At 32.7% G+C, this 13,877-nt stretch overlaps 2 protein-coding genes across 2 annotated transcripts in view; one reads left to right on the top strand and one right to left on the bottom strand.

Moving 5' to 3' along the window:
* Nucleotides 1-6,198, top strand: part of LOC129217552 (TBC1 domain family member 7-like) — a 63,526-nt gene extending 57,328 nt beyond the window's left edge. The window contains exon 6 of the mRNA XM_054851877.1: nt 5,904-6,198. Within this exon, the coding sequence (XP_054707852.1) occupies nt 5,904-5,966 (63 nt within the window). The 3' untranslated portion in view covers nt 5,967-6,198. The remainder of the gene's footprint in view (nt 1-5,903) is intronic.
* Nucleotides 6,199-6,914: 716 nt separating this feature from the next.
* The window catches only part of LOC129217551 (T-complex protein 1 subunit alpha-like), a 50,141-nt gene continuing 43,178 nt past the window's right edge, over nt 6,915-13,877 (bottom strand). The window contains exons 11-12 of the mRNA XM_054851876.1: nt 11,338-11,501; nt 6,915-7,398 (exon numbers count right to left, since the gene is read on the bottom strand). Of these exons, the coding sequence (XP_054707851.1) occupies nt 7,209-7,398; nt 11,338-11,501 (354 nt within the window). The 3' untranslated portion in view covers nt 6,915-7,208. The remainder of the gene's footprint in view (nt 7,399-11,337; nt 11,502-13,877) is intronic.

Genomic DNA, 13,877 nt, shown 5'->3' with positions numbered 1-13,877 from the left:
GAAAAAAGGGAGAAATACGTTCCACAAATTGGCTTTCCAGGAAGATTAACCAAACGACAGTCGTTTCGCACCCTTTCTTGGAAGAAGAATAAAGGGGTGAATTTCACTGGTTTGACATGTAAGATGAACATTTCAAGTTCATGGTTAATAAAGGTCCTTCAAGTTAAAAGCCATTTCGCTCTGTTATCCGGATTAGTACTGTTCTTTGGTTGCTCTCTTTCTTAAAATTGTGACTTTTTCTTGAAAAAGATATGCTTTAAGTTTCTTTTACTGTCAAAATGATTCCTTAAACTCGCGATAAAGCACTCAATAATGTAATAATAGAATAAATATAATACCTAACAAAACTAATAAAGAGGAATTTTAATCAAGAGCCCATATTGTCTTTAGTATCGATTTCAAATTTTCACCATCATATTTCAAATTTCTATAAAAAGTTTCTTAAAGCCGCCGTATTTCAAAACCTCTTTATCTCGATTTTTTTTCTTTAATGTGAAATTCGAAATATACAGATTCGATTGTATGCAATATTCCCACTGCGCGGCTCATTCAATTAAACATATTTAACAATTTGCAGAATCTATGACAAAGAAAGGCTGCATATACGTGGATTTAACAAATCAATCTTAATTCTAAAGCAAAGTGTCAAATTTCACTCAATTATCAAAAAAATGTCGCAGCAGAAGGAGGGGTCTTTATGAGGATCACCTATGGAGCAGATTTTCAATGGCATTGGGGGGGGGGGGGGAGCAAAGTGAATTTTTGACCTTTGTTACTCAGAAAAAAGTCGTTTTGAATTTTTTTTTCTTTTTCTTTTCTTTCGCTTCCCTCTTCTTTTTCTCTTTTTTTTTGAGACTAACGTTTCGGGGGGGGGGGGGGTTGTCCCTAAAACCTCCCCTTAGCTACGTTACTGGTATCATTTTAGAAATCATATAATACAGTAGGCGCCGCTTAATGTAATCACGGTTAATGTTATCAAAATCACGAAGTCCCGGAACATTTGCACACATGTTTACACATTAAGACGTGTTTAAACATAGATCTTTAAAAGGGATAGATAGGCCTTTCTCCTACAAATTCATTCATGTCATCATGATTCTTCCGAGAATCACGTGATCAAGGGACATCGTGGCTTCCTCTTCTAGGGCAGCAGTGATATAACAATGCGAAGCGTCGTTAAAAGTCTAGGATTGTCTGAAGATTTTCATTATACTTATGTTTAACTTAAATTATATGTGTGAATCTGAGATTTTCTAGCGAAAGAGGGTTTGATGAATTTGATTAAAAAATAAAGACATAGTGAGTAACAGAAATCTTTCTTTCTGCTAAAGGCAAAAAAAGTCCCCATGCAGAGTCGAAATTAAGAATATTTTAAGCAATTTACTATAGATACCGAGCATTATATTAAATCACTAAAAACAAGCAATGGAAAATTAGTTATAGTATGTTCGCAAAAAACTGGATTTTTAGGTTTCCTAATTTCTATGAAAAGTGTGCTGGGAACATATGAAAAGTATGTAGGTGCTCGAGTTCCAGTTCTAAACTGCGTAATGACTTATAAGCTTACTCAGGATCACCTTGAAATTTTTTTCAGTGCGATCAGGTTGTAAGGGGGGATTCAACAATAATCGTCGGATAATTTCGAAGTGCGAAAAAAAGATTATTCATTCATACGGAAATTAAAGAGTCCAGTTCTTAGAATTGTGCTGATTTTGACAACCTTCAAATGCTAAGATTAAATTTGAAGCGTAACAAAAATGCTTTGAAAGAAAGCCTTTTCTTCCGATTCCTTTGACGACGATTTGGAAAATTCAGAAATCATCTCAATTAACATGACGCAGTATATTAATGATGTTTCTGAATACGCTGGATTTTTTGTCCGGCAAGTGCACTCTGTTGTGAACTGCGATGACTGCAACGCAGTCTTCACTACAACAAATCAAAAGATAGACCTAATAAAATTTAAGAATTTTGGGACACATTCAAGTATAACTTATTGCAAGATTGCAGCCATTGAAATATGTACATTTGTGAAGAACAACTGAGCGAGAATGTGAAAAAGTTTTGGGAGTAAAACACAAAAAAATAATGTTACTCATGAGACCACAATAGTTATGCGAAAAATTTCGAATTCTGTTTTTCTAAGTTTAAAGAAGCATATGTTGGAAACAGAAGCAGCAGATTTTCTCGTTAAAAAGTTTATAAAATTAATCGTTACTAAATATTTAGGTGTTAGAATGTATCGCGCAGTCAATTCAAACAATGAAAATAATTCACAAAGACCAATAAGTAGGAAAGTAACAAAATTAATATTGTTAAGGGACAATAATCACTAGTTTTCTTCCCCCTCGAGTTACAATTGTTAAAATTATCATAGTCTGTGGGACGAAAAAAAAAGAAGAAAAGAAAAATTGGGGAGGGGGCGGAAGTCAAATGACCATTCATGTAGTTTATAATTGCAAATAATTTATTTTCCGAGTACTTAAAAAAAAACACTGAAGTTGCTTAAAAATTAGGAACAAACCAAAGTTGGGTTTGGCTAATATAGTGTTGGTGCGAAATGCATGCGGATATTAGAATATTATTTAATTAAATTGACATTCGATTCTATTTACATTTGTATTTCTAATTGGTTTATGGTTTTAGATCGGATTTTATGTTAAATTGTTGCACTGGCTTCAAAAATTGTGGGAAAAAGCACGCATTGAAACTATTTATCTGTATTTGAAAAATTTGATTGAAATAAAAGAAAATTTATAAGGTCAATTTTTGTTTAAGATTTTTGAAGACGTCTTTTTCTACTCAGTATTTAAAGCACTTGAATAAAAGTTTAAATAGCTTGTGCGCCTGCTTCAAAAGTTATGATGGGAAAATATCTAATGGACCATTCCATGAAAAAGCTGTCATTTTGTCCCGCATTTCATTAAAAAGTAATAACTTAAAAAGGTAACAAAGAACAGTTTTTGCAAAAATACAACAAATACATTTGCAATTTCTTAATGAGAAAAAAAATGTTACATTTTTTAATTATTACTTTTTGTGAAAAATATGAGGTGTTACGTGAGGGAGAGAGTGTTCCGTTTTTCTTTAATAATAGGTAAAATGCTTTAATTTAACCCATGCTTAAAGGGGGGTTTAACCTATGCTTAAAGCATTTAACCCATGGGTTAAATGCTTCAATTTCCCTTAATTGTGCAAATGATCGCAGCGCAAAGTGATTCCCTTCGATAAGGGAAGCAGTTTCTTGTGAGGAGAGTCCCTTGATCACGTGATGTCTAACGGGGGATGTTGACACGCGCTCTGAGGAGAAAAATGGGGAGAAGGCACATCTATTTAGATCTTTAAGATCTATGTGTTTGAAAGGTTGGATATTGTAATCAGAGAGTGTTTTCGTTTATTGTGTGTTATCACTTTTTCATAAACTTTCAATTTTTTCCCTCTTTTTTATTCCTCAATTAAAAGAAATAAAAAAGCAAACCCTGACAAGTAGCTTCCAGAAAAACAATTTCAATTTTTATTAGTAAAGCAGAATTTTTCTGCCTGCTCAGTTACACTAAAACTTCACTCTAAATGGTCGAACATTTTAGCCATGGGAGAAAGCGCAATATTTTAACTGTAAAAAAAAAATTTAAACACTTTGACAATTTAACAGTGATGACTGATAAATCTTTGTAAATTATTAAAAAATCGCGACGAGATTGAAAACGAAATGAAGTTAAATGAAAATTTGAACAACGAGCGAAAACGTGCTGTAGATGATGATGAAGGTGAATCTTCTTTGAAATTGTGGGTTACGAATGTCAGGGAAAAGGATGCATTCGTTAATGCGACAAAAAGCAGATCTTGCTTTTAAAAGGGCAAAAATGACTTTCGTAGCATCGGCCGGATGGTTAAATCGATTGAAAAAAAGAGCTATTCCATTCTGCTAACCTAGTAATTTAGAATTTAAAACTGTGTTTAGTTGAGTTATTGTAATTTTAATTTGCAGTTGTAAGAATAAATGCTTCTTAATTGAAAAAATCATCCTTTTGTCTGCCCAGGAGTCTTTTCGGTTATTGTTATCAAACTGTTTTTGTCCCAAAATGATCACATTAGGCAGCGCCTACTGTATACTTTTTGGAGAATCTCAATCGGTATGTAGCAACATTCCATGTAGCAACAGTAAAGTTTTAAAAACTGAAAGAAAAAAAAAACTCCTGTATGAAACGATTTTGATTTAGGACTCCCAATTTGTGAAAAGGTCACGTTTGCTGCTTGTGTATACGATGCTTGAAGTACTTGCAGAACAATTTTTGTCAAATGATTTTACGTTGCAGAACATCGTCAAGTATTCTGCTTTGGGGCTGAAGCTGTACATTTAATCAAAACAAAAAGCGAATGTATGTGTTTAGTGTACTTATAATTACACTCTCACTATCATAATTTAAAATTATCTATGTGAATGTAGAATTTTTTTAAAGGCTATAAATTTGTTCCGGGTAAGCAAGATTCTATTGTATATGAATATTGATCGAGCCGACATTAAATTGGGTTTGTTTGTATTGTTTTTTAATGAAGGGGATTTCTTTAAATATGATTAGGGGGGAGGGGGGGTTATAAGGGTTGTATAGGGGTTTGTATAAGGGTTGTTTGGTATAAACAATGTTGGTTTAATCTCAATATTTTTAATAGTAGAATGTCTATTATTGAGATGTGTTAAAAGAAAATTCATTACTTGGATTTGTAATGCAAAAAATAAGGAATACATTAGAATTGGGAAAAAAAACTTCAAAAGTTGCCTTTTTATTTTAGGCTTTTAATTAACTATTATAAAAAATTGTATTTCTTAACGCATTCAACCAGGAAAAATAATGTCTACAGTGAAAAACAATTATTTTCTTAAAGCCTAATTAGGTACAAGTCTTCTCAATAATACATTATGTAATTTATTTTACTTGATCTATAATTTTTTAAAACTTTTAAGCAAAATATGAGTTGGTATTTTGATTTTTTAAATTGTAATGCACATCAGACTTAAGATTCATTTGTAGATACTGCAAAATACTTTCTATGTGCTTAGACTACTTGATTTTAATTTCAATTTTATTTATCATAGAAAGCTCTAATTATGAGGGCAGTGATTTACAAGATACTACTATTGATTATATAAAATTTATGTCCTAAATCTCACAGTAAATTATTTCTTTGATTATTCATTTATGCCAAGGACTTTTTATTAAACTTATGTTACTTTTTTTAAAGGTTTTCAAACAATATTTCCCCTATAGAATGCTCTATTTATGAGGAAATGAAATTACAAGATTTTACTTTTAACTATTCGTGAAGTAATTAGGTACAAATGTGAATATTAAATATGCATTAACAATTAACTCATTAAATAGTTATAACTTTCCAGCAATAAAATTGTTCTTCTTCACAATAGTGTTTAAATGGGGGGGGGGGGCTGCTTTTTTATCAACTCTGAGCTGCATACTAATTTAGTGTATTTTTACCTCCAATCCTTTTAATAACATAACTGCATTTTAATTTTAACTATTTTTGTTGTGGGAAATGTGCCAAAGACAAATTATTGTGAAAAATATAGGTCATTTAGGTTAAGAGTGAACAATCTGTATAATGTACATATATGTTGGAGTGTCAGCGGAATTAAGGGTGTTGTTTTCCTCATTTTTGGGTGCTTTTGTTTGATTTGCAGGGATGCATTATTGCTCTTGAAGGGGGGGGGGGGGGGGAGCACATCCATGATTTTTCTAAGTACCTAAAGTAAGTTTAAAATAAGTTCAAGATAAAATAAGCAAAATGCAACAATAAAATTCAGATTCAAATCTCAAAGTATTATGTAAAAAGGGAAGATAATGTGTGATTCTTTATTCCCACAAATGAATAATTTTTCTTTTGTACAGATCCCGGAAGACACTTCTGATGTCGTTGTGAACAAAGCCCTGGATCTGTACTACAGCAGGTGATGAACTCCTGTGAAACCTCCAACACAGAATTCCTGTCTTTGACACAAATTTCACCTCAAAGAATGTACATTCTCAAGACAGTCACACCTTTGACAGTCAGTATACACAGAAGAACATGCATCTTTTTTCTTCACCTCATGTACTTTTCGAATTTTATGAAATGTTGCTTTTACAAATTGATAAATATACTAAAATGTCACCTTTTATGCCAATTAGATGTTTTTTTTTTTTAAATCAGCATGGTCAGACTCAATGAATTGATTTGTACTTATATTTTACAGGAGGGTTTTACACATACAGAACCCATGTTGAACATTTTTGAAAATGTGTTTCTGTATGTAGATTAACTTTTGTAGGTGCAGCAACTTGGAAAAGTAATGTAAAGAATCACACAATTGAATGTTTTTCTTGTAATACTTAACATTTCAAGAAGTAATGAAAGGATTTAAACAGTGGCTTACTGGGGGGTGAAAATCAGTGCTGATTATTTTTTAGCACCAGTCACTCCAAAAGGATGGTATAACCAATAGTTTTTCTTGGAATAAGATTTGTACTTCAAGAATGTAGAGATAGCAACAACTTGATAAAAATTCAACTTTTTTGCAGTTGGTCCATGAAAATCGATATACTGATGTTAAAATATTCTGCATTCAGTTTTATATTTGTTCTGGGCCACGAGATTCTACTTGATAAAAAGTTGGACACCACTCCTCTAGTTTATTGGATAGGTGCCAAATTTTAAAAAGTGATATTTATAATTTTTTTTTTAACCCTGCGACTGATGTTACATTTTTTATTACTATTCAGACTGAAAATATTGGGCAACAGTTAACGGGTACAGTAAAACCTGAAAGTTGACCACTAAACTAGTGTACTGCAAGTGGTCCCTATTACACAGGTTTCACTCGATCAGACATTAACACAGATGACAAAATGAAATCGGACAGGTTTAGTTCAAAATTTTATTGAATGAAGGGAACTCACAATTAGGTCATAATTTAATACACAAAGTCCTTAAAGAATATAAAAAAAGGGTGAGAACATTAAAGAATGTAAAGTTTTAGTCCAGTTTTTTTTTTAACAGATGACGATGCTAATCAAGAGCAATTTTGTACAAGAATACATAAAACGATCTTATCAGTAGTGAAAATATGCTCTTTTTCAAGAAGCAAAAAAGCTCTCTTGCAGTGAAAGTTTGATCAACCAAACACAACAGAAGTGCACTTCCTAGGAATGATAAGATCAATCCTCGTCGTCTCCTCCCCTGCCGTCTTTGGGCTCAGGCGCAAGTTTGATGAGGTCATCTATGCGCAGGATGGTTATTGCTGCTTCTGTAGCAAACTTGAGAGATTTGATCTTGGACACAGCTGGCTCTAGAACACCAGCTTTCTTATTGTTGCGTACTGTTCCTTCGTACAAGTCCAGTCCCACCCTGGAAGATAAGCATTATTTAACTATTAGAATATTAAACTGGTTAGAACTCTTTTTTAGATGCAAAAATTAAGGGCTTTTCAGGATCAAAAAAGGGAAAAAAAAGTAAGTGTTTAATAAATTAGATCATTAAATGTAATGATGAGTAAAGCCAAAATTTTAAGGAGTTGCCTTTTTTTTGCATTTTAGTTCGTTTGGAGGGTTCTGGAAATAAAATTTAAAACTTTTGTATGATTTTAAGTTTATATTGAATATAATCTTAGTTCAACTTTTTTTAATATACATTTTCTATCCGTCTAAGAGCAAAAAAAGTGAAAAAATATTACTGTTTGTTAAAAAGGTAAAATTTTAAGGATTTGCATTGCTATTAGATCATTAGGCATTGAATCGGACAAACACACACAAAAAAAATGTAACTTCCAGCCTTCAACAATATTTTCCAATTGAAAAGCTGTATGCATTATGATGACTACAAGTTTTAATATTTAACAAAGCAAATCTTCCATTTCCCTTGAGTTATTCAAAGATATCCCCAGGGCCGTCCCAAAAGGGGGGCGAGCGGGGCAATCGCCCCGGGGGGCCACGAAATGAGGGGACGCCGCAAAGCGCCCCTCGTTTCAACGGAACACGACGACTTTCACACGAAATGAGGGACGCAGAAAGGTGCCCCTCATCGTATAAAATGCCCCGATTGCATAAAATTAGGGGCGCTTTGAGGCGCCCACTCATTTTATGTATCATAGATACACAGTCAAAAACACAAAATATAGAATCATTGCAATGATTCTCCATTTTTTTTCCCAAGGCACGAAAATATTCCTCTCTCTGTCTTCAAAACATTAGTTTCTTTTGTATCATTGTAGCAGACACAATTTCTGAGAATATAACTGTTTAGAATGAAACAAAAGGCACTTCTCCTTTGTCTAGTTCTCACCAAGTTTGCTTGAATTCTGCCCCTGCGTGCAGTGACATAACCAGAAAAAGTTTTAAGGCGGCAAATTGAAAAAACAAAAAACAGATTTTTTTTTATCTGATTGGAAAAAAGGTCAAAAGGTGTCCAGTCAAAAGTTTGAAACTTCTAATTTTGAAAACGCAATTTTAGCCTTAAAAACACGACTAGAGACCATGTTTACGGACGTTAGGGAAGGAGCTCATAAACTGTTTCCTATCAAATATTTTTTTAAATAGATTGAAATCAATTCCTTCTCCCTCTGCAAATTTTCGAAATTGAAGTTTCAAAAACACAACTTTAGACAAACTTTGACGAAGATTTTATAGACGGGAGAGTCTGGAGCATTTCCCAGAAAAATTGTTTAAAATTATGGTTTAAAAACTTTAAGCCATGTTTTACATTCAAAGGCAATTAGACTTAAATTTTTTTTAAGTTGTTTAAAAAACCCATTTTTTGTGATAGTAAAGAAAGGCGGCATGGCGACCCTTGCACGAATATTTTCTTAAACTTAAATCTCAAAACGCAATTTGTAAGGCCATATTTTGTAGTATTAGGGCCAGTGATTTTTCGAAATAAGAACTCCAAAACGCAATTCTGAGCGATTTTCGATGTTGTTGAATATTTGCGGGCTTCTCCCTAAAACTTACAAATATTTGATGCAAAAGAATAACATCTTTGTTTATAACACATATGAAAGTTGGCATTAAGTTGGTACAAGTAAAACCACAAATACCTCTTGAAAAGAATCATTGGATGAATTCAGATCGAAATCTAATTTTGATGTAATTTACTTCGATAAATACATTTTCTATTTATAATCAGCAACTTATTTATTTGTGTTCTTAATTTGATCAATATGAATAACCAATTCCGTTTTAATTGTTAGTTTTTTATCAAGTGCGATAACATTTTATTAGATAAACATTTGGATTTTTAACATTTCCATTTTTCGAAAAGTTTTTGGGGAATTAATGTTTTACAAATATTAGAAACATGTTCATTGCTTGTCTTTTAATTTGTACTATGCATAGCCCTGATTGTTCTGTTCATTAATATGTAAGAAATTCAAGTATGCATTATGCACCTATGTTATAGCTAACTTGATTTTTCTCCATGTATGGGGGGGGGCACCAGGAAACTTTCGCCCCGGGCACCGTCAGAGTTTCGGACGGCCCTGGATATCCCAAAAATTTTAAGTCTGCATCCATTGAAACTAGCCAAAATTTTAGCATATTTAGTTCTGCCAAGTCTTTTTTTTTCTTGATAATTTGCAGCAAAGGAAAGTTTAAGGAAAACGCATTAGAAACATTGTACTTTTTTTCCACTTTGAATCTTCATGTCAACATTTAATTAGCGTATTCATCTGCCCTTTTCAGGTTAGTTTTGAAGGTTTCTAGCAAGAGCCGATGCAGGGCAGGGGGGCGGCATGACGCCCCCCCCCCCCCACTTAACTGTTGACACTATTATCTGCCTACATTGTGTTTAAATATTTGAGTAAAATGAAAACGATTTCTGTTACCTTTCTTTTCAATTCATTAGTTTATTTTTTAAAGTAAATATTTGAAGTAAACTTTTCATTGCTTATGAAATTAATAATGTTTTTGCTCTATTTGGTGACCTAATTTCTGGTCGATTGGGTGGTTTTTATTACCACCCAAGCAGTTTCAGAAATTTTTCGTCCACAAAACAGTAGGTTCGTTCGGCGGGAGGGGGGGGGGGGTCATTCTTCAGCATGTTCCCCCCTAAAGTGATGGTTTGTATCCACCTGCTTCAAGGCATACCAAAAGAAAAGAAATTTTTCTTTGCAAAAAATAGCGTGGAAATATGAACACAAACCAAACATCTGTCATTATTTTTCCGGGCAGTGGAAACCGGGCAAGTGGCTAAAGAACACCATATATTGATTACTGCGGCTTTATATTTTAAAGATAACTTTGTAGATTTGTTTTCAAGATTTGATGAAATTAATAAAATTTTTCAACTTTTTGACCACAGTAAAAATTTCCTCAAATTACAGGTTTTCCTAAATTTTAAAAAAGAGTTAACATAGCTAGGCATAGTTTGAGAAGAACTATTGTTTCTAAACAGCAACTACTTTCAAAACTAAAGGATTGTCAGCAAGCAACCAATTTTCTTCAAATATGCATAAATTACCCCTCAAGATGTGCAAAAAGCTTCCAGTCCTAACAAATTCTAACAAAATAACCTCTTTGAATAAAAATACTTTAACTGTTTAATTTTCTTTTTACTTCGTTCATTTCATACTGAGTTACAGTACTTAATTTTTGCTTTGGAAAAAATGGGAATAGAGAAGTGATACTGGGTGACTGTGGTGAAGAAAACATGCACAAATTAAAAATTGAAACTACCAATGACTGCTTTAAAAACAAAATAACAATACACAAACGTAATCATTTTTTAAAAAGGCGACCTTTTTAAAATTACAAATCTGTATGGTCTTTTTTCCTAATCCGCCTAGCTAATTTCTTGTAGCATATAAAAGTAGTTTTTCTTTGATATAATCTAGTCCACACTCATACTAATATTGAAGGATATACATAAGAAAAATCACATAAGTGCCTGATCCAGAGGGAGCAAGCTGGGTCCTTGCCACAGGTTGCAAATTTCATTGAAATTCTATGAAAATACTTGACAGGAGATAGGTGAGGATGGCAGTTTAAAGTCTTTGCCTTGGCTTAGAAAAGTTGAATCATCCGGCACAGATTCCGCATAATCCAGTTTGTGTCGGTCCCGATCAGCCTGTATTACCTGAACTTGACTGCATATTAAAATCAATCATAATCTAATTTTCTCAGCTTGTAATTTTAATTTATTATGTTTTATTCTAATCGACTCTAAGCCTGATTTAAACACTTCATTAGAATATGTATTACAACCATTCAACACATCATGATACAGAAATTAAATAGAAGTTTGATTTATTGAAAAAGAAAAAAAAAGGCAAAGAGGATCCAATTTCAAACATACCACTTGAGATCAACATGTTCTGCCTTGGTCTGACTGCTATTATGGTAAGCTCTCAACTTGGAGACAAGGTCTGAGGCATCCTTTGCAGCATTCACTGCCAACGTTTTGGGTATCACCAGCAGACTACGAGCATACTCAGCAATGGCTAGTTGTTCCCGGGAGCTCTGAAAGAAGGTAAAGACAAGATATTATACTACCCAAAACAAAAAATGCACCCTGCTCAAAAATACGTATTTTCAAAGTATCTTGTCTCCCTTAACTAGAAAATCATCATAAAAAGTTATTAGCTCTTGTTTTCAATATACTCGGGTAGTGAAATCGCTATGTTCTTTTTCTCCTGGTAGATGGAAGAGCCTTCATGAGGTTGACTATCCTTTAAGCTTCTACCCTTGGGGTTGAGATAGAACATCTCACTAAATAAAATACAATTGGACTTCAAGCATTTAAATTCGTAGAGAAATGCACCAAAATGAGCCTCTAGTAGATCCAATTATTTCTGCTTTCACCAATGCTCATTCAGCTAGAAATAGGAAGAACTTCATGAATGGTATGAACAAAGCTGATTTTCCAATACTGAAGGAAATTCTCAAGGTGGTGTGGGAAATTCCCAAAATAGATTGAAACTTTGGTTAAGGAGAGAATTTCTTACCACACTTCAAATATGCACAATTATAAATATCAGTTTTTGATAAATTTTGGAAGGGAAGAGAAAAAGACCTTAGAAGCCTTTACGAGTGTGTTACGAGTATTTCTAAGCAGCAGAGAAGACAATTTTTAAAACAGCAGGTCAAATAACTCCTACACAAATTTTGTGACCATTGATGCCTCTAAAACTCCTTTCCTCCCTTATATTTGGCCTAAAAACTGAGGAGCTATAAGCATGGGGAAATTTCAAAATATCTCTGCAAAGGATGGCAGATATCAGGGTCTTTCGGAAAGCAACCACAGCTTTCCGAAAAATACATTTTGTTTTACAAATCAGGAACTATTTAATTACATTTACTGCACAAGACTTTTTTTTTTAAATTTACCTCCAAATTAATGGATGGAAACTGCATCTTTCTCCAGTGAGCTTTCGAGTATCTTGAAATCAAAAAGAACTAAAAAGAATTCATTCATTTTTTTTTTTTTTTGACCCAAAATAAGTTAAAATTGGCTATTTTTTACGAGGATGCAAACAAATTTTTGTATTTTTGTTCTTTAATGTTATTAGTGCAGAATAAGTTCAGCAAACAGAAATAGAAGCAGGAAAGGAATTTGTCTATGGGATTGATCTATGTGGAACAAAATATTTAAAAAAAAACTTTAAAAGAAATTTGTTAGATAACAGAAAAGTCTGACTCCATGAGAATAGATGTATTTTCTTTTCATGATTCTAGGAGTCATTTTTTTTTTATATATATTGAAAATAGTCACTAAACGTTTGAGCAAAATACAAAACGCTTCGACCATTTAGGAGATTTTTGGTATATCAAACAAGATTCTTGTAAACTTTACATACACTCATAGAAGTGGAAAAAAATATACAGGAGTTTAAAAGAAAAAATATAGGAGTTTGATAGCAAAACATATAGGAGTTCAATAGCAAAATATATAGGAGTTTAAAAGGAAAAATATAGGAGTTAGGTAGAAAAATATATAGGAATTTGAAAAAAATATAGGATCTAGTAGGTATGTTTGGATCACTGTAAAAAAATATTAAAAAAATCGCCATTATCAATACAATTCTATATTATGCATGAAGTCATGGCAATGTGAAGAGTCACATATGAGAGCAAATGAATTTTCGTACCTACAGCCGCTTATATGAAACATGTTCGTTTAAGACAAATTTGATTTAATTTCGCAAAATTGTGTGTGCCTGTTTTTCTTTTTTTAAGTGCAATTCTACACACAATTTAAGAGATCTTTAATAAATTTTTCGTCAAATGAGATATCATTAGAAGTACACCGTGCACTCAAAATATTTATTCTCTGATAATTTAAAGAATTTTATCACAAAACAGTATGAAAAAGTAATTACAAAATTCAGATTTTAACTTACATGCTTTGAAAACTGCATCTATTGATTGCTAAAACTAGGTAATAATTATTTCGGACATTCTTTTTTCTATGTCATAAATCTACTCATAGTCCTCGGTATTGGTCCTACATTGCTTCTATGCTAAAACCAACGATTCAAAGCCCCATCGACTAAATGTCTCTCTCATCTAACAGGTTTTGTTGGACATATGAGAAAATCATTGGAAAAAGGGTTCAACACTCTGCCTCCCCTTCATTTCACTATTTACAGGAAAAAAAAACTAATTTTACTAAACGAACCAAAGAAAAAAAAAAGACTGCGTTAATGCATCACGTTGGTGGGAAATGATCAGTCTCATACGCTTGATTCATTCAAGCGGCATGTTTGATTCAAAAATTCAGCAATTTCTTAATATTGAAACTGGATTTCGTTTCGTTTTCAAGGAATTGATTCATTAAAGTGGCTAATTCAATTACCTGGTGCTCACTGTAATGGCATTATCCATAATGTGTGTATT

This window comes from Uloborus diversus, chromosome 2 (genome assembly GCF_026930045.1).
Source record: "Uloborus diversus isolate 005 chromosome 2, Udiv.v.3.1, whole genome shotgun sequence".
Classification (NCBI taxonomy): domain Eukaryota; kingdom Metazoa; phylum Arthropoda; class Arachnida; order Araneae; family Uloboridae; genus Uloborus; species Uloborus diversus.
Note: the sequence above shows the minus strand (reverse complement) of the source record. Positions and strands in the feature narration are given on the sequence as shown.